The following is a 24,392-nucleotide window of genomic DNA, read 5'->3' on the forward strand; positions in this document are numbered from 1 at the left end:
TGTCATGATCTGCTGTGGTGGTTGTGTTTCAGTACACGTCAGCGCTGACCCATGATGCCGTGCTGGTCCTGGCAGAGGCCTTCCGGTACCTGCGGAGGCAGAGGGTGGACGTGTCCCGGAGGGGGAGCGCTGGGGACTGCCTGGCCAACCCAGCCGTACCTTGGAGCCAAGGCATTGACATAGAGAGAGCACTAAAAATGGTAGGAGGGATCTTCACAGATACCCAGGTGTACCCCTGTTACCATGTCATTAAAATATAGTAAGATATTTTGACTATATCTTGACTATCCTTACTTATTTAGTTGAATTCTTCTAGCAAACCTTCACAAAGTGGTTGTTTTGTGAAGGTTGTTACGGTTCCTTGTGTCATGGTGTGCGTGGCAGGTCCAGGTACAAGGTATGACAGGGAATATCCAGTTTGACTCATTCGGTCGGAGAGCCAACTACAGCGTCGATGTGTATGAGATGAAACTAGGGGGGCCCAAGAAGGTAAGTAGAAAACAGCAGTGGCTCAACATGCAGATTACAATGAATAATAAAATGTTCCCCAATACCCATACTTGCTTTCTAAATGGTAGGGATTTGGGGTAGGTGAAAGTTTTATAGTATGTGAAAATTGAGTGTGCTTTAAATGCCAGGATGTCACAGTCATTTCGGCTTTTCATCTAGTAGAATTTGCTGCACACTTAAGGAATAGAAGAGTTGTTTTTTTTTTTTTACCCACATGTGTTTAACAACCGCTGATAATCAGATATGGTGATGTGCTATACCAAAATGAATGAATGGTGGAAATGAACACAACTGCACATTAGAGGATGCATTCTCAGTATGGATAAGCCTAGAATGTTGATATTTGTTGTTTCAATTTTACTGAACAGTATGTAGTAGGATTAGTACACAGTATGCAGTTTTAGTAATACCAGTACGCTTTCTTTCTTTCTTCCTTTCTTTCTTTCTTTCTTTCTTTCTTTCTTTCTTTCTTTCTTTCTTTCTTTCTTTCGTTCTTTCTTTCCTTCTTTCTTTCTTTCTTTCTTTCTTTCTTTCTTTCTTTCTTTCTTTCTTTCTTTCTGGGAGTACACGTTAAACTAGCTCAGTTATATGGACTGAAAATATGAATATTCAAGTAATTACACATGAAATATTTAAGTAGTTAAACATTAGCATGACTCCATAACATAAGTGTGCATGTAACCAGATTCCCTCCATGTAGACAGTGATCTTCACACAGCTCTGAACAGGGACCAGGGCAGAGCTGACTGTTTTACTGGATTACCTAACAGCTTTCACATGTAGTGGATCCTACACTATTGATTTAGCTCCAGACACTGGGGGCTGACCTCGCCCTGCATGCTCCCTTTATGCTCCGTCATACCTGGGGCAAAGGGGGCCAGAGAGGGGATACGCCAAGGCTAACAGGAGTAGTGATGTTATATTAGCCACTACCCCCCCACACATACTGGCCTAGGATTCTGACACTGTCGCCATGGTTGCTCTTTGGCTCTGAACTCTGACGGGGTGTCCACAAAATCTGGCACTGAAAGCAGGTGCCCCACACTGTCCACATAGCTCAGCTCATCTGGCCCACTGCAACACACACTCTGAGGCAATCTGCAGTGAAAGCTGAGTGAGCACTGTGGAATAGAACAGTAGGAGAGGAACAGAACAGAATACAAAAGAACAAGAGAACAGATAGCTAGAAGAAATGAAATAGTCATTTTGTAAATCTCAGCAGTTATTGAATAGGTTCGCAGATGTCAGATGTACATTTTTAGTAGCAGCTCTTCATACGCTTAATGTTTAGACATGAGCAGAAGCCCTCACTTTGTAAATTGCAACTGAAATTACTTATAGCTGAATAAGACACATTTATTCCATATTTTGTTCCATTAATTAATATTGCCAAGCAGCGTGCGAGGAGCATCCCACTGGGCACAGACATCAGTTCAACGTTGCGTTGTCAACTAATGTGAATTCAACGTGAAATCAACAAAACATTTCACCATCTCATTGGATTTAGGTTTAAAGTTAGGTGAAAAAAATGACGAAATGCCCTTACGTTGATAACTTTTTGTCAATCCAATGAGTTTTCCACATTGATTCAACTTCATCACATACATTTTTTGGGATTGAAATGACATGGAAACAACATTGATTCAACCAGTTTTGCCCAGTGGGATTTGATGGGCACTAATGGTATGGTTGTGTAATGGACCAGTGACAGTGAAGGTGCTGAGCGGGAGATTAGCTGAGAGTTGAATGCTCTTTTCCCCCACTGTATCTGTAGCAGAGGTTAGAGCTTCATCTCCAAGCACAGCACCAGCACAGGGCTTTTTATCTCACACATCATCAGAAACCCCCTGTCAGGCCAAGACTCTCATCAGACATGCTCACCTTGCTCACCTGCCAACTGCTTTACTGACAAATGTATTTTAAATGGCTGTTTCTTGTAATAACTATGATGTTTCTGTCACTTTCAGACTGGGTACTGGAATGAATACGAAAAATATGTATTTATTGTGGATGCGCAGGTCACCAACGAGTCCTCTTCTGTGGAAAACCGAACGATTGTGGTCACTACTATTATGGTACACTTTCCAAGCAGATTTTAAATGTTCCACCTCTAAAAAATTCTGCCACTCAAGGTCAAGGTGTCCATTGTTACATTCTGTCCTGGGAGGGTAGAACTATTTTCTTTTGAGTTGCTTTCCATCCACTCACTACATGTTGAAACAGTCGATTCACAAAGAGTGTTTCAACTGTATCCGTGTGGGTGTTAAAGCATTTTGATTTTCCATATTACGGTGGCCTGTTGTAGCAGTGACATCACAATAACGGCTTTGGTAATGAAACTAGTTAGAGCCTATATACTTCATCTAATACACATTCAGTGCATACGTACGTAAGTAAAAACCTGTTTCTTACTCATTAAGTAAATGGTCAATGATGACGGGGATAGATACAACAAAACTACCTGCAATGATAAATTGTTTCTCTCTTGGAGATGCAAAATAACTGCCATTTGAGGAGGACATAAAAAGCTTTGGTTTGTTTATCCCCTTGTTAAAATCTATTTTGGATCAACCATTACGAGTTCTGTACTGAAGTATAACCTCTGTGGCTTCCTCCAATATCTAGAGATATTAGGGGTCAAAGGTCAGGGACAGTTAGAGATATTATAGATAAGGTATTTTTTTGTTCAAGCAGAGAGATGAATAAAAAATAATGATGGATACGGTTAGTAAGAAGACATTGGTCCTGTTTAAATGTAAAATAAGGTAAGCCTTATCTTACATTTAAAATGATGGCCTTCTTTCTGACTCTGCCTATTATGTCCTCATCTTAGGCAAATTCAGAATACGAAAGTCAGGCAATATCATCTAGATGTAAGCATGTCATGATCATACTCATAACTAGTAAGGTTACTTCTGATAGACACAGGGAAATGGTAGGACCATTGTAATGTTTTGAGAGCAATATCGTTACACCATTCATATAGTGATCATGCGTTAGTCTGTTGACATTGTAGATTGACAGTGGTCATCTCATCTCTTGCTTCAGAATTAGCTGTATTTGACTTTTGGAAGCCCAGTCCAAATAACAGAGATTTGAAAAGAAACCTTCAGCACAGAAAGAAAGAAATTGACCATTGTTTTACCCACTGGCGTCCCTTACGTTCCTGGCACATATGATTTTGGAGCCAAACCTAAAAGAAAACCAACCACACCTCAGTGTTTGACGAGCCAAGCACGTGTTTTAACTCCTCCCAGTGTATTCTGTATGGAAGATAAGCTCAGGAGTTGGTTTGATTAGTTGGAGGATGCAGCCTCCCAGCACATTCATCGATGACATGTGGTTGATGGTGTTGCAATAAGAACTACCAGTACTTTAATCCCTCGCCAATCAATGCCATTTACTTGATGAACTGGAAAGTCTCCCAATCCCCGTTCAACCCGCCCCTGTCCTAGTAAGCTGATGCAAAGCGTATGCACCCTCCACCCGGCCCCTACCTCCTTATAGTATAGCTGGGTTTAGCATGAGGAATCCTGCTGAGAGAACCAGACCCACTCCTTCCCCCTTAAAGCTTGTCAGTCACAGGCCTTACTGTCCCCACTGGCCCTGCCGGGCCCCGCCTCTATCTGGCTGCATTTGGCTGTGGATCGAGTCAACACCCCACGTGGTCACATGCAGTGTGACCATCTCCATGTGGCGCTTCTTGTCCATGCTGTTCTGTTTGTATTTCCTGTCTGTGTGTGTGTGTGTGTGTGTGTGTGTGTGTGTGTGTGTGTGTGTGTGTGTGTGTGTGTGTGTGTGTGTGTGTGTGTGTGTGTGTGTGTGTGTGTGTGTGTGTGTGTGTGTGTGTGTGTGTGTGTGTGTGTGTGTGTGTGTGTGTGTGTGTGTGTGTGTGTGTGTGTGTGTGTGTGTGTGTGTGTGTGTGTCATCCATGCATGTATGCATGTAGGTTAAAGAGGACTGGCCTCTGTGAATGGAATGTGTGCATGCTATAAACTCAACATTATGTTTAATTAACAGGAGTCTCCTTATGTGATGTACAAGCGAAACTACTTGTCGCTGGAGGGGAATGACAGATATGAAGGCTACTGTGTCGATTTAGCTGCTGAAATTGCAAAACATGTGGGGATAAGATACAAACTGTCAGTAGTTGCGGACGGGAAGTATGGTGCAAGGGATCCAGAGACCAAGACGTGGAACGGGATGGTGGGTGAACTGGTATATGGGGTAAGTGACAGTCTCGACATACTGAAGCACTGTCACCATCACAGGGACGGGGGCTTGGCCAGCTCTGGCTTGAGGTATGTGGGCCAGATCTGGTTTACACACCTAAATCAGATCTTCTGCATGCTAAGGACAGACCTTGCCCAGCAGGGTAAATGTGGCCCACATTTATTCAAAAGTGGCCCAGCAACTACGGGTTCTTGTTAGGGTCACATATCACAAGCTAGAGCTGGCTCATAAGCAAAGTGTGCCTGCCCTCGCCCTGGTCGCATCTCCCACATTCGGACCAGATCTGGCCTTTTACTGTTACGGTGGCAGCACTGATCCATATGTGCCACCCAGCAACCAGATCTGGCCCGCAATCCTCTACTGACTGGGTGTGTGCTTTTCTCCATATGTATCTCCATAAATCAGATCTTAATTGAAAGATTGATTACTGTATGTTATGAACCACTCACTACATGTAAGTATGAGCCCATTTTCTTCTTTCATAAAACCCCAACTGGTTAATGTTTCATTAAGGGACAGATGACATTTAGGAACAGATAACATTAAGAGACAGATGACATTTAGGAACAGATGACATTAAGGGACAGATGACTTTAAGGGACCAATGACATGAATGGACAGATGCCATGAAGGACAGATGACATTAAGGGACAGATGACATTAAGGGACAGATGGCATTAAGGACAGTTGACATTAAGGCACCGATGACATGAAGGGACAGATGACATTAAGGGACAGATGACATTAAGGGACAGATAGAATTAAGGACAGATGACATTAAGGGACAGATGGAATTAAGGACAGATGACAGCCAGACTGTGAAGTGAAAATTTGTTTGTCAGTTTGAAGGCATCTTCATTTAGCACGAAAAAGCATTTTCCCGTCGTAATTAACATTTTACCAACCATTCTGCCAAATGACAGCCCTGCCTCTTCAGAGAGCTGAAAGAGAGAGGTGATCCCCTGTTATAATTGACAGGCATTGTACAAGCCCTGAGACACCTCTCTGCATCAACAATACATCCTCTAGACCATTAATTAGCCCTGAGACACCTCTCTGCATCAACAATACATCCTCTAGACCATTAATTATCCTTGAGACACCTCTCTGCATCAACAATACATCTTCTAGGCCATTAATTATCCCTGAGACACCTCTCTGCATCAACAATACATCCTCTAGACCATTAATTATCCTTGAGACACCTCTCTGCATCAACAATACATCATCTAGGCCATTAATTATCCCCGAGACACCTCTCTGCATCAACAATACATCCTCTAGACCATTAATTATCCCTGAGACACCTCTCTGCATCAACAATACATCCTCTAGACCATTAATTATCCATGAGAGACCTCTCTGCATCAACAATACATCCTCTAGGCCATTAATTATCCCCGAGACACCTCTCTGCATCAACAATACATCCTCTAGACCATTAATTATCCCTGAGACACCTCTCTGCATCAACAATACATCCTCTAGACCATTAATTATCCCTGAGACACCTCTCTGGATCAACAATACATCCTCTAGACCATTAATTATCCCCGAGACACCTCTCTGCATCAACAATACATCCTCTAGACCATTAATTATCCATGAGACACCTCTCTGCATCAACAATACATCCTATAGACCATTAATTATCCCTGAGAAACCTCTCTGCATCAACAATACATCCTCTAGACCATTAATTATCCTTGAGACACCTCTCTGCATCAACAATACATCCTATAGACCATTAATTATCCCTGAGACACCTCTCTGCATCAACAATACATCCTCTAGACCATTAATTATCCCTGAGACACCTCTCTGCATCAACAATACATATTCTAGGCCATTAATTACCCTTGAGACACCTCTCTGCATCAACAATACAAAATCTAGGCCATTAATTATCCTTGAGAAACCTCTCTGCAACAACAATACATCCTCTAGACCATTAATTAGCTCTGAGACACCTATCTGCATCAACAATACATCCTCTAGACCATTAATTATCCCTGAGACACCTCTCTGCATCAACAATACATCCTCTAGACCATTAATTATCCCTGAGACACCTCTCTGCATCAACAATACATCCTCTAGACCATTAATTATCCCTGAGACACCTCTCTGCAACAACAATACATCCTCTAGACCATTAATTAGCTCTGAGACACCTCTCTGTATCAACAATACAGCCTCCAGAACATTAATTAGCCATTCACATGCAAATAAGCAAGTGATATATTGAGAAGGAGTGGCTGGGAGCTATGTTTTTCACAGGAATTCTGCCTAACCCTCACTAAGATAATCCCAGCCCTTGTATGGCATTTATATATTTATAAGACAAGGCCGGTCCAGCTGTGACTCTGGGAACTGAGACGCTATCACTGGGAACATTTATTACCTAGCTGAGATATTCACTAATAAGGATAGGAGGCTTTGAAGACAATCTGATAAAGGAGTTGATTTTTCCAGGCTGATTCAAATATCATGGGCTGTTTGCATAAGCTCTTCAATCTCCTGTTTCCAAACCTTCTACTTCATTGATGGATCTGACTGAGTAATGGGCTCTTTTGGATTAAGGCAGAGACATTAGCCAATACTAACGTTAACTGAGATTGGCCCATTTTAAACTGGCGGGTCTCACTTTCTTCTTAAACATATCTGATATTGCATGCATTCTAATCCACCATTTCATTTTACCATTCATCTCTACTCATTGGTTTCATTATAAATATGTTATAGCCATAATGAGATTATTTTTTTTAAATGCCTGATGACTAGATTTTGATCAAGGAATTTTTATTGGCATTCTATTTAAAAAAATGTCAAAGTCAGGCTTTGATAACACAGGCAGTTTGATGTGATGTGCCTGTGCTCTGTTTTGAACCACTAACTCCTCCTCCTCCTCCTGTTCCCATGTTTCCAGAGAGCCGATATAGCAGTGGCTCCTCTAACTATAACATTGGTACGAGAGGAGGTGATAGACTTCTCTAAGCCTTTTATGAGCCTGGGGATCTCCATTATGATAAAGAAGCCTCAAAAGTCAAAGCCGGGCGTGTTCTCCTTCCTGGACCCGCTGGCCTATGAGATCTGGATGTGTATAGTGTTTGCCTATATCGGCGTGAGCGTGGTGCTCTTCCTGGTCAGCCGCTTCAGCCCCTATGAGTGGCATCTGGACGAAAACGACGAGGCCAAAGACCCCCAGAGCCCTCCAGACCCACCAAACGACTTTGGGATTTTTAATAGCCTGTGGTTCTCCCTGGGCGCCTTCATGCAGCAAGGATGCGATATCTCGCCAAGGTTGGTTAATGTACTCCATATTCTGTCACCTCAAACTCAGCCATCCTATCATCCACATACTGTACCATCCCTCTGCATTTTATGGTCATAATCACTACAACTCCCATAATGCCATGGTGCATATATGTTATTTTGGGGTTTGGTCTTGGCTTTTTTGCGCTCCAGCCCATCCCATCCACCTACACGCAATCTCTCCCGCATACTCTTTAAACACACCACCACCATTCTTCACTTGTTCTCTCCAGGCTGCATGCTAGCAGTGATGCATCGCATCCATAAAATAACTTATATCCACCATGCCGGGGACTGTAAAATGCGCAGGGTCATTACATTCGAGAGTAGTTTCCCCTATTCCCCATGACTCTTGGAGGGCTACCGTGTTTTTGCTGCATGTCCCATTTTACGGTCATCAGCCTGGTGCATATAATGTATTTAAAGTGGAAGACATTTTGATGCATTTGCACTCTGATGAAGCACCTTAACAGCATTCGATTCGGCCCCACCTCATGACTCATTTAATTATTTTTTATATAGACAAAAAGTCACGTCCTCTCCCCCCTCTTTTCATTCAATCAGTCCATCTATTCACTCATCATCACTGTTGTGGTGTGTCCCTTGTTCCTTCTCGGGGGACTGTCATTGTTCAAGCTGTCCCTCCTCATCTTGTCTGGGATGTCAGGCCATTCTAGTCCATCTGAATGAAGATCAGTGAGAGAGTGTTCCAGGCCATGTTGATCAGAGCTGAGCATCAGTCTCACCTGAATAGTGATGGCTACAGTGCTATAGGGTGGGTAACAGTCCTCTGACATCAACACTTAAGCATGGATTGTTCGGATTCCTTTCTCAGTTATTTTTACCTTGCTGTCTCTATGATACAATTATTTTTGTTTGAAGCATTACTCAAGAATTAAAGTGGGCTGTGTACTGAAAGCTGAGTGGTCGCCTCCAATGTGAGTAGGAGAAAGTCCCCTCTAAATAAAAGTCAAGCAATTGAATTCTTGTAACATAATACCAGAGAAAAACACAAAACATTCTATGGCGAGTTAGGATTTAATTTCTGTCTGGTACTATTTGAAGAGCCCATAAAATGCCAAAGAGTCAATGACACGGATTTAATGAAGACGATTTAGTAAATGTCACTCTCCCGCTTGGAGTATCAGTTTACGTGATAGACTACAGTAAGCTTAAGGTTAGTAGTTACCTTGCCAATGGGGATCGTCAGCCTCATTGAAGCAGATGCACAATAACCTCTGCTTGCTGTGTTCGTGTGTGGTGTCATTCAGCCACAACACAGCCCTCCAGGCAAGCATCATAGAGCAACCAGGCGGGTACAGCATCTCTTACAGCAACACCATGTTTTTCTCTGTGTGAAGAGCATTATCGTTGAGGTATGTGGGTGAGATTTGACATAAATCCAAGATCATTCTGTGGCAATGCTCTGAGGCGGTGCATTTATGTCAATACGTGGTGTGTGATACCCAGACTGCAGATACACAGACTCTAAACAGGAATCAGTGGACTCCAAAGGCATGGCAGCCTCCATCCCTTTGTCAGTGTGTAGGATTGAGCACCCTGCTCTCACGTCCTTCTGTCCTCCTCCTTCCCTCTCTCTCAGGTCTCTGTCGGGCAGAATCGTGGGGGGTGTTTGGTGGTTCTTTACCCTCATCATCATCTCCTCCTACACGGCCAACCTGGCTGCCTTCCTCACAGTGGAGAGGATGGTGTCTCCCATAGAGAGTGCTGAGGACCTGGCCAAGCAGACAGAGATTGCCTACGGGACCCTAGACTCAGGCTCCACTAAGGAGTTCTTTAGGGTGAGTGACAACTTATGTCTCTTTAGGGTTAGAAAAAAACATAGTTTAAAAAAAAGACGACATCAAAGGAAGGAGCACAGGGAATGGTATGATATTTAATTCTGTGTGATACCTGGCAGAAGATAAGGAAGTAGCTATGATAATAAGTATTGAAGAAAGTCATGCTACAATAAGCAAAGCGAAAGAGAAAGAAGGAGCAAAGCAATAAAAATATAACCACTTGTGCCAGCCACTGGATGTGAATGCAGATGTGATTAGTTTGGCAGGCTGGTTGACTGCCTAGTGATTTGTCCCATGTCTTTCTGGGAAGATAATTGACAGGTGTGTAGGGACTTCATAAACTGCAAATGTCACGACTGAGCAGACATTCCAGGGGACTTTTAATTAAAACTATGAGATAGAAGTAGAGAGAGAGAGAGGGAGAGAGAGAGAGAGAGAGAGAGAGAGAGAGAGAGAGACTGATTAATAGAGGCTCTAGATACATTTTAAAGATGTGCTGCTTAATTAGAGTCATATAGCCACTAGGCAAACGGAAATCTGCTCTGATGACACACTGGCAGGTCATCCCTCAAACGGCTCAGCTTCCCTTTCCCTCCTCTCCCTTACTCCTCTCAGGGTTTACCGTAGTACATCACATGCCCTCCCAACTGCTCCCTCACCTTTGTTGTCAAAGTGTCGGAAGAATAATAGAATAAAATAAAAAAATCTAATAGATTTTTAGTGCTTGTATTTTTATCTCTATTTATTCATTTAGGGCAGCAGGTAGACTAGCGGTTAGGAGCGTTGGGCCAGTAACCGAAAGGTTGCTGGTTCGGATATATCCAAGCCAACTAGGTTAAACAAATCTATATTAAAAAAGATGTAAAAACTTGTCTTAGGTACGGCAGCCTGTATGTGATACATGGAGAGAAATTAACTGAGCCCAGAGATCTCCTTTCCAAAGCAGGCATGTGCATGTTATAGATCCTGATTTAAGCTGAGAAATGAATTATGAATCTAATGAATTTGCAGGTTTTTGTTTGAGTTACATATGTTGTTTCCAGAGAGTAAATCTGAATACCTTTGGCAGTCTTATATCCAGAAGAGCATCCAAGAATTGCATGTGTACAGGCACTCTGCATACAGACAGAATGCAAATAATTTATTTGCCAACTCATCCCTACATTGAATTGCCAGTGGGGTGGACCTGAGCAAACAGCCGTGAAGCCTTCAGAGCACATACATGGAGAGTTGATAGATGGACTGACAGCTGGAGCTGTTTGTGTTTCACTGTGGGAGCCAGCTCATCTGCTCATTAATATTTATTTATTTTGCAAATGGATTCTGAGGCCGAAAAATGACTCACAATGTGCTTTTTTATGTTGTAGTATAGATTAATATAGATTTGCGTTTGAACAAAAGAGATCTTTAGCCCACATATGATTGCTGACACCAAATAACACAAGCAGAGGAGCTGCACACATCTTTACCCAGACATTACCCTCTGTTTACACAGCATGGCTAAGCATGTCATGAACTATTACTCATGTACCATTATTTACATGAACGGTCCCTCCCACTGACATTGTGCACGGCCCCGAATTCATCACATATCCAGCTACTGCTGAAATGTTCATGATACAATGCAAGGAGAGAGACAGCTTTATTTTATTCAGAAATGCATTGATATTGATGTTCTGTTAGATGCATCCATCTTTCAAAATGGATTGAGCAGATATTATCATGCAACCTCTGCGCAACGGATATGCTATAATATATAACATCCATAATATCAGTCTGATCAGGTCAGGTGTATTATATTTGGCTTTTGTAGTCCATCTGATATGATATCGACAATTATTTGTCTTGATATGTTTTAAGTGATAACAAACGTGCTCTCACAGGGGTTTCAGTATTGACATTTAAAAGCACCTTCTGTGACCTTATACTGGATTCTCTGGCCACATTCATTCATGTCACCTGTATTGTGTTAATGCCCTCTCCCCTCTGACCTTCAGTGGAGACAGCTCAGGTCCCCTCCCCTCCATTGTATTATGGCTTCTCTCTCTGAGACCTGGGCTAAGGGCCTTGCTGCACAAAAGGTCCCTTCTTCAACAAATATTTTGATCTTCCTTTGACCTGAAAATCATGGAGGTGTAAGTAGCAGTAATAGGAGCTGAATGTACTGCAGATTTCCACTGATTTTGTCAGACTGGATAATATCTGCCCTTGATCTAGACACCCATAAGGGTTCAACATCTGTTGGTGAATAAAACCGCTGAGCAACCCCACCCCCGCTATCACCTCCCATATGGTCTCTCCCTGTACTCTTTAAATGAGTGTGTGATGCAGGGGCTAAAATCCAGCTCTCTGGGGTGGTGTTATTGGGAATAAGTTGTAAGGGAAGCTGACTCGCCATTGTTCAAGATTCCAAGTCAGCGCATGTCAGCTCAACTTCACTCAATTCATTGGTGTGCTGTTTGTGTAAAATAAACTGTCACTAATGAGAACGATATGGCAGTCTTGACATTTGTGAATATTAGGTGAAATATGTGAGCAGAGGGATGCCGATGCCAACATAGCAGCAGATGGTGTATATGCATATCAGAGACTCATGTTTTGACTGCAGCATTGGTTGTTTTTTTCTCTTGTTTAATAATTAACATGTTGACTCATATTTGGCTCATTCATTGAATACCCCTGATCTGATCCTACCTACCCCCTTACATATCAGTTGTTCTGAAAACACCGCCATCTCTACAGGATACAGTGCCACCAAGGTGCTCATTGTGTTCAACAGCCCTATTTATAATTGACATTACAGTCCAATGATGGAATCATCAAGTTTATCAGGAGTCAAGCTCATCCCTGCAATATGAAGAGCAGAGGAGCAATGAAGACGAGCTGAGGCCGTTAGGGGTTCTGTAGACTATTAGCATCCCAGATCACCTCCCCAGAACCACAGCACTCCCCCTGCACTTGTGTCACAATTATAATATATTCATATTCAGTTAACTCAGCATGAAATGAAGTGACATTGGGGTTTCTGTATCCAGCCACCTCTGTTAAACAGGTTGACACGTTCTATGAGGATTTACTGGGTTCAGAGCAATATGAGAAAGTGTTCATTATGTTTGCGTCGGTGTGCCACCACCTGATAGAAGAAACAGCTGAACGTCCAGCTAATTATATCCCCAAAGCTTAGTTAGTCAGTCAATAGCCAGCAGGAACTTAGGAAACCTCTTCCCCCTCAGAGCTCCTGCTGGGTCTGTAGAGTGATTTTGGAGAGCACATCAGAACTGGTGCTTAATGAACAATCAATATGGATAAGAGAGGAATTACAGATGCTAATGTGTGTGTGTGAGTGCATGCGTGTGTGTGTATGGTTGAGCGTGCGTGCGTGTGTATGGTTGGGCAGGCGTGCGTGCGTGTGTATGGTTGGGCGTGCGTGCGCGTGTATGATTGGGCGGGCGTGCGTGTGTATGGTTGGGCGTGCGTGTGTATGGTTGGGCGTGCGTGTGTATGGTTGGGCGTGCGTGCGCGTGTATGATTGGGCGGGCGTGCGTGTGTATGGTTGGGCGTGCGTGTGTATGGTTGGGCGTGCGTGTGTATGGTTGGGCGTGCGTGCGCGTGTATGGTTGGGCGGGCGTGCGTGTGTATGGTTGGGCGTGCGTGTGTATGGTTGGGCGTGCGTGCGCGTGTATGGTTGGGCGGGCGTGCGTGTGTATGGTTGGGCGTGCGTGTGTATGGTTGGGCGTGCGTGTGTATGGTTGGGCGTGCGTGTGTATGGTTGGGCGTGCGTGTGTATGGTTGGGCGTGCGTGTGTATGGTTGGGCGTGCGTGTGTATGGTTGGGCGTGCGTGTGTATGGTTGGGCGTGCGTGTGTATGGTTGGGCGTGCGTGTGTATGGTTGGGCGTGCGTGTGTATGGTTGGGCGTGCGTGTGTATGGTTGGGCGTGCGTGTGTATGGTTGGGCGTGCGTGCGTGTGTATGGTTGGGCGTGCGTGTGTATGGTTGGGCGTGCGTGTGTATGGTTGGGCGTGCGTGTGTATGGTTGGGCGTGCGTGTGTATGGTTGGGCGTGCGTGCGTGTGTATGGTTGGGCGTGCGTGTGTATGGTTGGGCGTGCGTGTGTATGGTTGGGCGTGCGTGTGTATGGTTGGGCGTGCGTGCGTGTGTATGGTTGGGCGTGCGTGTGTATGGTTGGGCGTGCGTGTGTATGGTTGGGCGTGCGTGTGTATGGTTGGGCGTGCGTGTGTATGGTTGGGCGTGCGTGTGCGGCTGTATGTGATCAATCTGTTTTTCTGGTTAGTACAGTCATACATTTCACACTACAATTCACAATGGTCCACAATATCCAATACATACTGTCATTTGATATGGAATGTGACATTTAGCTTGATGCAGCTAATAAGGGTGGGCTTATGGCCTATTATCCATTCAAAAGTGAAGAAGATATGACCAAGCAAAGACTTGCCAGAAATGGACCCTCAGATTAAATCGTATTATCTATTTATCAATATTATATGATGTTATTTGGAGCCCTGGACAATAGCTATAATTGCCAAGTTGACTCTGTTTTGTCAGATGAAGCATCCATGAATAGGCTATTTATACACATCATTATAATGTGTAAATTGTTTTGTACTTTCTACCCCAATTGGTAGTCACAGTCTTGTCCCATCACTGCAACTCCCGTACGGACTCAGGAGCGGTGAAGGTCGAGAGTCATGTGTCCTCCGAAACATGACCCTGCCAAGCCTCAATGCTCGCTTAACCCGGAAGCCAGCCGCACCAATGTGTCAGAGGAAACACCGTACAACTGGTGACCAAGTTGTCACCAGTTGTACGCAGTGTATGTGCCCGGCCCGCCTCAAGGAGTCACTGGAGCGTGATGGGACAAGGACATCCCAGCCCTCCCCTAACTCAGACGACGCTGGGCCAATTGTGTCCCTCATGGGTCTCCCGGTCGCAGCCGGCTGTGACTGAGCCTGGGTCTGTAGTAACGCCACTCCGGAGGCCCGGACACATTTTATTTTTGATCGTGAAAACTTCCATCACAAAGTTTCCTTCCAGGCAGTCAGTGTTTTCCCCACTCAGTCGGTCACTCGGAGGAAGGTCACATTAACCTAGTTTAGCCAGCCACTCAGAGGACATTTTTAGCAGCAGCTCCCTAGGTGTGAGTCAGGAGGCAGACCAGGGCATGGCTCTGTTCTCCTCTCAGCATGTCATCTTGCTGCTCCAGGTGCCAGCAGCCCCACTGATCCATCCAGGTGACACCTCCAGAACCCCAAAGTCAAACGGCACACTGACTTACTTCCTGTCTTGTGACCTCATGTGGAGAAGGGGGATGTTGAAAGGGAGCAGGTGGTCAGTCAAGTGGTCATCCTGTCGACGAATGCTGAGGAGAAACATGGCCCTGCAGTTTTGTTTGTAGTGTGTTGTCAGCTTATCAGACCTCAGATCTGCTGTTGGCAACATGCCCACTACAACCGGTTCTTTACTCAGCTCTCTGGGAGCACAGCACTCTAATGACTCATGGAAAAGATGTACACTGTATATGGAGGTGTATGTGTGTGTTTAAAGTGTTTTATTTAGGCACTGAACGCTATGGTTTACATTTTTTAAATACACCACTAACCTGCTTTTTTCTTCTCTCTCCTTCTCTTCCCAAATGCAGCGCTCCAAAATAGCAGTTTATGAAAAAATGTGGTCTTACATGAAATCAGCTGAACCGTCAGTGTTCGCCAAGACGACACCAGAAGGGGTTGCCCGAGTGCGAAAGTCGAAAGGCAAATTCGCCTTTCTTCTTGAATCCACAATGAACGAGTACATTGAGCAGCGGAAACCTTGTGACACCATGAAAGTTGGCGGCAACCTCGACTCCAAGGGATACGGTGTGGCCACACCTAAAGGCTCAGCATTAAGGTGGGTGGGATATTATAACAATATTGTCCTTGTTGTTATAGTATTCCACCTACCCTGATGTCTCCTGTCCCATTTCTCTTCTTCCTCATTCTTCACTTTTCATTTTTTTGAGGTTCATCAGGAAGGTAAAGGTATTTATTACAGATGTCGGATCTTAACTTGATCACTCTTTTGTCGCATAGAATCTTCCTGCGGCATCAGGAAATTCAAATGAGCCTTGTGAATCCCGGAAAATAATCAGTTCTCTTTCTCTCCATGCAGGGGCAGTCAAGTCATTGGGATCAAGGCTTGCTATCAAAATATTATTATCGCTCAGCGCTAGGCCCCAGTCCTATTGCTGCTACATTCAAATGTACAAAAATGTATCTGAAATGCAGCCATTCACATCAACAACCGTCATTTTATATAGCTTAATAACACAAGATAGATATTGATCTCCAATAGGCTACGACATACAAGTGTCAAGTTTATCCTAAGGTTACGAATGAACTGTCAAAATTGAGTTGAATCGCTGCCTGGGGTGGTCTAGTGGTTAGGGCCGCTGCCTGGGGTGGTCTAGGGGTTAGGGACGCTGACTGGGGTGGTCTAGGGGTTAGGGACGCTGACTGGGGTGGTTAGGGCCGCTGCCTGGGGTGGTCTAGTGGTTAGGGCCTCTGCCTTCAGCGCGCACATAATAGGCGTACCGTGTTGGACCAACGCCCTTCTGGCACAAATAACTCACTCCCTCCGATTGACTTGATGAAATTCCACATTTCAACTATGGACAGTTCAGGGATATTCTACCTCAGATCTTGATAAGAAATTACCATACCAGACACTTTTGGATAACATAATAAAATAAAAGCAGTAGGCTACACCAACATTAGTTTCCATTCATACAAAGTATCTTGGCAGACTTTGGTTGCAAGTGTACCACGTGGGATATGAACCAAGGTCTCCCACAGGAGCAACCAACATCTTAAACCGTTTTAGACTCTTGGGCCGAGGGCTGACACGTGACCATGACTGACTCATGTCCGCTGCACACGCAGGACTAGGTAACACCGACATCATTTTTTAGGGAGGTGACCAATAATGGTTGCAATTGAGATCAGTTGTGTGGGTGAAATAGAGTATTGATGGATTAACAAGACTTCAGCTGAAGATAATCTAAATCAAATCAAATCCAATTTTATTTATCACATACACATTGTTAGCAGATGTTAATTCGAGTGTAGCGAAATGCTTGTGCTTCTATTTCTGACAGTGCAGTAATATCTAACAAGTAATCTAACAATTTCCCAACAACTACCTAATACACACACATCTAAAGGGGTGAATGAAAATATGTACATGAGCGATGGCCGAGCGGCATAGGCAAGATGCAGTATATGGTATAAAATTCAGTATATACATGTGGTATGAGTAATGTAAGATATGTAAACATTATTATAGCGGAATTATTTAGAGTGGCATTGTATAAAGTGACTAGTAACGATTTTGGTGAGCTGAGACACTTTTCTCTGATGTGCAAATGTGGACTACTGTAGGCTCAGGCTGGTCACTAGATCACCCAGCATTGGGTGAGAACTCACAAAGCTTGCAGGTGGAGCGAGTTACTTAGACCACTGCACTCTGGCAGGTCACAATGCTCTAACAAGCACAAAAAAACGGATTTTCAATAGCGAAAAATACATCTACCCCCTACAAATACGGAAATGTATTATAATCCACATAAAATGGAGCCTGTGCGTAACCTACATAAGGTACCACGTAGGTGTGGTACTGCGTTGTATACAAACACCTCTTCCAGCTGCACCCTGGCGGCGATTCTAAATATTTATTCAGATATTCAAATCCTTCTGCTGCAGGATTATTTTTCTCCTGCGACGAAACTGGTCAAATTAAGATTGGACATCAGTATGTGTTTCTTTAACTCACGTCTAGACGTAAAGCCGTTTCGATCATGTTCTCTCTATCTGTATGGTTTGTTTCTCTCTGTGTTGCTCTTTTTCTTTCTCTTTAAAGGGAAAGTACTCTTGGTATATTAGACATATTTACTCAATTCATTTGTATGTTGACGTGCCCCCCACCCACCTCTGTTGTTTGTTTTTCTCTTCCCCTCAATCTTTCCTCCCTCTGTTCTCCTTGGTGTCCCTCTGTTCTCCTTGGTGTCCCTCTCGGGCAGTTCTGCATTGCTTCTAATTTAACAGTTCAATGTGTTTCTTTCAATTAACTTGCTAAAAGCTGCATTGTCACTTGTGATGAATGTTAACGTGCATGCTGTATGTTGTCGTTATTCTTCTATTCTCTATGACAAAGTGTCCCCATCCCGCACACTTCAGTTCTGAGCAATGTAACCCTCCATACCACCTCTCTAATATTGAACCATTTCTTTGCTGTAAAACGCTTCTTACCTCTCCACATCGGTGCAATTCTTTACCGATTTGTCCTTTTCGTGCTCCCCTTATGAATCATTTGATATTATTACTATTATTACAATTGACTAATATTATAGTATTAGATTTCTCACGGACCTGTTCATTTTCTTACAAGTTATGTTTTATCGTTTCAAGAAATGCTGTTAACCTGGCAGTGTTAAAACTGAATGAGCAAGGCCTCTTGGACAAATTGAAAAACAAATGGTGGTACGACAAGGGAGAGTGCGGCAGCGGGGGAGGTGACTCCAAGGTCAGCCTCAATGTCACCAACATCGGGTATCGTAGAATAGAGTAATCGGCAAGGCTGTTATATCACTACTGTAACCTATAGGCCCCAACCACAGCCCACTATGGCCCTGTAACAGAAAACTGTGTGGCTTTTTCTATTTTATTGTGCAACTGAGATCAAACTGGGAACCCTTTACTTGGCTAATGGAGGAAAAAGACCAGTAACAATTAAGATATTTCTGAGAAAAAGACGAGGTATTTGTTTACTGTAAGTACAGAAGAAGAGAGGAGGAGTTGAAGCTGATTATTATTCATGATGGTAGTTAAGTACATCCACTGTGGTAAGATAGCATGTGAGACCTCTTTTGGGAAGTTAGTGTTCTGTTCTACAGCAGGGCTGTTTAGTGAGATATTTCTTGAATTTCTCCAGAGGCTTTTTAGTTTAGGTATTTGCCCTGTGGTTGTGAAAGGCAGAATGTATAGAAGGGGTGATTGTACATTTCCTCTGCTTTTTATGTCCACAGGGCAAACATGGTGGAATTATAATGCTCTGTTTCACTGAAAGTGGATGAATAATTTGTCATTTATGTTGAGTTAAGTATTGACTAAGAGAATAACATGGCAGTGTCCATGAACCCTAGCACTGAGGTGTACTGTAGTACTCTCCAAACTCCCTCAACCTTGGGTGGTAGGACAGGCGAGGCGAACAGCGTAGTCTTGAGGGGACTAAGCATTGCAGGCAAACGTGAGAATTCTAATGACAAAGTGACACCAAATGTTCCAAACTTTTGTCTGATACCAATAACATCACTGTAAACCAGTGTTAGCTTGTCACCCTGACAGATTCCTTTGGTTGGTCTTAGTCTCCAAGACCAGTCAAAGTCTACCTACCCATGACCGGCCCTGCCCCGACCAATGAAACGCTGCAAGAGGGTGGAAAATTTTACCTGATCTTGGCTTTCAGAACACGAGGGCACAGCGACAGCCCGACTGTGGATCCGTCTCTGTCTCCACTCTTCTGCTTGCATCTTGACCATAGTACACTTGACACATTGTAGAAGACCAGGCAGACTGACTTTGATGTTGTTGACTCTAGTTATTCATTCCTGAGCGTAAGCAGGACATGAATACTATCAGCAGAGCAACACAAAGCAGCTGCCTCGTCCTGCAAGCAATCTGCCTTGAATCCTTGGTAGAGAGAGGGTAGACTCAGCCATGTTATATCACACCTGCTACATTTCTGGTTTATTATTTTATTCCTAAAAATGCATGTGTTGGTACTTTAACAATGTGCTTCAAATATATTGTATGTAATAACCACTGAGAGAGGAAAACCCAATATATTCTAGACACACAGCTTCTAAAAACACTATAAATATAACTCAATCTGACTTTGGCAAATTATACTCTAATTATACTACAAATACCAAGGGGAATTAGCTCACAAATGAAAGTAGGCTACGTTTTCCTCATATTTAGCACATACATACAGTTGAAGTCAGAAGTTTACATACACTTAGGTTGGAGTCATTAAAACTTGTTTTTCAACCACTCCACAAACTTCTTGTTAACAAACTATAGTTTTGGCAAGTCGGTTAGGACATCTACTTTGTGGATGACACAAGTAATTTTTCCAATAATTGTTAACAGACATATTATTTCACTGTATCCAATTCCAGTGGGCCAGAAGTTTACATACACTAAGTTGACTGTGCCTTTAAACAGCTTGGAAAATTCCAGAAAATGATGTCATGGCTTTAGAAGCTTCTGATAGGCTAATTGACATCATTTGAGTCAATTGGAGGTGTACCTGTGGATGTATTTCAAGGCCTACCTTCAAACCCAGGGCTTCTTTGCTTGACATCATGGGAAAATCAAAATAAATCAGCCAAAACCTCAGAAAAACAATTGTAGACCTCCACAAGTCTGGTTCATCATTGGGAGCAAATTCCAAACGCCTGAACGTACCACTTTCATCTGTAAAAACAAAAATTGAACTGTTTGGCCATAATGACCATTGTTATTTTTTGGAGGAAAAAGGGGGAGGCTTGCAAGCTGAAGAACACCATCCCAACCGTGAAGCACGGGGTGGCAGCATCATGTTGTGGCTGTGCTTTTCTGCAGGAGGGACTGGTGCACTTCACAAAATAGATGGCATCATGAGGTGGGAAAATTATTTGGATATATTGAAGCAACATCTCAAGACATCAGTCAGGAAGCTTGATGCTTGGTCGCAAATGGGTCTTCTAAATGAACAATGACTCCAAGCATACTTCCAAAGTTGTGGCCAAATGGCTTAAGAACAACAAAGCCAAGGTATTTGAGTGGCCATCACAAAGCCCTGACCTCAATCCCATAGAACATTTGTGGGCAGAACTGAAAACGCATGTGCGAGCAAGGAGGCCTTACAAACCTGACTCAGTTACACCAGCTCTGTCTGGAGGAATGGGACAAAATTCACCCGACTTATTGTGTGAAGCTTGTGGAAGGCTACCCGAAACGTTTGACCCAAGTTAAACAATTTAAAGGCATTGCTACCAAATACTAATTGATTGTATGTACACCTCTGACCCACTGGGAATGTGATGAAAGAAATAAAAGCTGAAATAAATCCTTCTCTCTACTATTATTCTGATATTTCACATTCTGAAAATAAAGTGGTGATCCTAACTGGCCTAAAACAGGGAATGTTTACTAGAATTAAATGTCAGGAATTGTGATAAACTGTGTTTAAATGTATTTGGATAAGGTGTATGTAACTTTCCGACTTCAATCGTATACTCAAGGAAATTCCATACAGCAGGTTAAGAACTGGAACTAGTAACTATTTGTGATAAATATATTTGGATGTATGAGAATCAGGCGGTGTAAAGACATAATTTACACCTCCATGGGTAAATCATGTTTCTTCTGTGTGTCATATTTTCTCAGTTGTGCATCTTTTGTCCTCATGTTTTGTTTTAATGTTATTTGATATTTTGCATGAACTGTTCATACTGTGTATTTTAATTTGATCGTTTTGTCTTTGTGTATGTTTTGGGAGTATTCTGTTTGCATTGTTTTCCAGTTCTTGTTTTGTCTCCTCAACATATCATAAACCACACATATGATAAGCACTCCTGAGTCATACTTGGTGGTAACAGTGACATAGTCCATAGACCTCCCCCACCACAGACACTGATATTATACTCTCAAAAAAGAACTGAACATTGCTTTTTTTACTTTGCTCCTCCTTGTTGTTGGACTGGATCAAGACTGGATGGGCCCCAGCATGTCTACCTAGCAGCCAGCAGAAATCACAGGCACAAGGTGATAGCCATCTGAGAGGCATGCTCAGTACAGCACGCACATCAGCATGTGTCATTATTGTGTCAGCCACTACTGGACAGACAGACAGACCCTCTGTGACACGTTAGCTAGGATAGTACAGTCCTCTAGCTCGCTGTTAGCCAGTCAGCTCTCAGTCAGTTGACCTCTCACTTGCTGTCATTCCTGTTGTGGGTCACTTCCTGTGCCTGCATGCCCTCATAGGACGCCCCCCCGCCAGCCCTGGATACGTGTCATGCAAGAGGGAACTAAATCATCGCCTGTTTTCATCTTTGGCTCCATGACTACATCATACATTAATAACACTGTTATGTTATGGCACTGTTATAACACTGTTATTCCCTGTTTCTGTTGTTGCTATACACTACAAAATGAGTTCCAGACCAGCCATGCCATTGCCAGGGAATCTTCCTGCTTAGGGACTTGGTAGGGAAACAGAAGTCAGCACACCCAGTTTGTCCTGATGTTACGCCCATAGTGTAGCTGCTATTCTCCATACTGATGCCAATACTGGAACCTTGACAGATGTGACTTGCATGTCCATAGCAACAGCTCAGTACGAACAGGAGACAGTACTTATTGTCCAAAGCTGCTGTAACTAACCTCATCCTTATTAACATAGTTATTTTCTGAGACTAGTTGCAAACCATAAATGTTGCCAAAGTATTTTTTGTCTGAATTGCTGTGAAAATAAGCCATATAGCCAGATAAGATCAAATAACCTCACATTCTCTACACTCCTCATTTATGTAAGTATTCAATATTATGCATTAAGCAGACAACAGTGGTGAATACAATATATTTAATGAAGTTAAATTACAAACCCAGATCATTTTTCAGAAAGAAAATAAACACAGAAAACTAGCAGTCATGTAGAATGCATAATGTCTTACAAACATAACGCCCTACTTGAGGACTCATTAGAAACCGTTTGGCTTTTTTATTTCTCAGTCAAATCTACCTGTAGATCTCATTGATCTCATTGCAGGTAGAAGTTGAAAAACTAGCTATATAACACTAACCATGCAGCCACAGAGCTACATAGAATCAATATATTGGCACCTATTTTGGTATCTACCGCTCTCTTGTAGCTCTCAACGTCACGTGTGATTGATTTTATCTGCACAGTATAGGCCTACGTAAGCCTATTCTGAGCAGGATGCATATGCAGTGGGGGGCTGTATTTTGTGAGGGATTGGCTGTCCTCAGTTAGAATAAAATCAGACTGCTGGTTTTTGTTTGTCTGTTAGTCAGGAAAGGGTTCCTGTTAGATCCACCTTGCTAAACCCTTGGTCAAAAAGCTACATGTGCCCATAACAATTGCACCTCTTATTTTATGTATGTATAGAGCTATATTACAGCAGCTACTCATTCTGCTCGATCCAATCTTTTCTACTTTTCTGAACAGTGTGTGCCGATTACTCAAAGCGATACAGGTAGGGTCCGGCACGGTAGGGGTTAGTCCTGGTGTATGAAAGGTGACAGTTAGTCTTGCCTGCTCTCTGTGTTGTCTTGGCCAGGACCCTGCTCTATCGCTTTGTAAAGTATGAAGTAGTTTAAAGCTTGGATAACATAAAATAACATCATATAATGTTATTTATGTTATTTCCCACGTGAAGAACTCCTGTAAACCTTGCCGTATTGAAACTCAGTGAACAAGGCATCTTAGACAAGCTGAAAAACAAATGGTGGTACGATAAGGGTGAATGTGGAACCAAGGACTCTGGAAGTAAGGTCAGTCGCTGCAGGTCTTTTTATACGGCATTTTGACCTAACTGTTCATATGCAAATACGTAAACACCATACATTTTCAAAACCACATGTTTTTTCTTCAATTGTTTTATATTTTTGTTTTCCTTTTCATAGAATGCAAGTGAAAACAGTCTAAACAATATCCATCCCACAGTTTGCCTTACACATACTTCATTATCCACAATACCGTCGACATTATTGGTGTTTACATTACTATTATAATAATGATAATGATTATTCCTAAGATCTCATCACATAGTTTAGACATACAGTATGTATTGGTAGTTGAAAAGGTGCAGCATGCCTTGGATAAATGTAAGATTCCATGTGTATTCATACTTACCATAGACAAATGACAACCGTTGAATTGTAACCATTATGCTGCAGTTTTGTTAACCAAACTGTTATTGAAACATTGTTTATTAGTGTCCTTACTTATTTGCGTGCTAATTGAGTATATTGAATCTATTAACATTATGCAGTTTGACTTCAAGCTTCCTTACTCTGACAAACTACAAACTAACTTTCAAACTCCAGATGGTCATCCAGTGGTCAGATGGAATCTGAAGGTCATGTTTGAACTGTGGAATGTCACAATAAGGAGATTTTGTTTGCACACTTCATGAAGTTAAAGGATCTAATATAAACCAGTTATTGAACCCTCTGAGACAGTCATCGGACAGGACACACATGCCCTGTAGCCAACGTCAGGGCTCCCCTATGATAGTCTACAAAACACATTTTAAAGGACACACTAATAGGGTTAAAATGCAAATGGTAAAACTCTTATAAATGAATTTCAATATCTAAGTTTGGATGTTAGTAGCAGAAAAATGGTTCAATTCACAATTCCTATAGCTTGCCACTTTGATTGAAATTGTGAGATACAGTCAGATAAT

The 24,392-nt window shown here is 42.8% G+C and overlaps 1 protein-coding gene across 1 annotated transcript in view; it reads left to right on the forward strand.

Annotated features, from left to right (window-relative positions):
* The window catches only part of LOC139418351 (glutamate receptor 3), a 106,464-nt gene that overhangs the window by 79,125 nt on the left and 2,947 nt on the right, over positions 1 to 24,392 (forward strand). Inside the window, exons 7-14 of the mRNA XM_071167740.1 lie at positions 33 to 200; positions 385 to 489; positions 2,478 to 2,585; positions 4,531 to 4,737; positions 7,673 to 8,046; positions 9,662 to 9,860; positions 15,519 to 15,766; positions 18,322 to 18,436. Coding sequence (XP_071023841.1) covers positions 33 to 200; positions 385 to 489; positions 2,478 to 2,585; positions 4,531 to 4,737; positions 7,673 to 8,046; positions 9,662 to 9,860; positions 15,519 to 15,766; positions 18,322 to 18,436 — 1,524 coding nt within the window. The remainder of the gene's footprint in view (positions 1 to 32; positions 201 to 384; positions 490 to 2,477; positions 2,586 to 4,530; positions 4,738 to 7,672; positions 8,047 to 9,661; positions 9,861 to 15,518; positions 15,767 to 18,321; positions 18,437 to 24,392) is intronic.

This window comes from Oncorhynchus clarkii, chromosome 10 (genome assembly GCF_045791955.1).
Source record: "Oncorhynchus clarkii lewisi isolate Uvic-CL-2024 chromosome 10, UVic_Ocla_1.0, whole genome shotgun sequence".
In the NCBI taxonomy this organism is placed as follows: Eukaryota; Metazoa; Chordata; class Actinopteri; order Salmoniformes; family Salmonidae; genus Oncorhynchus; species Oncorhynchus clarkii.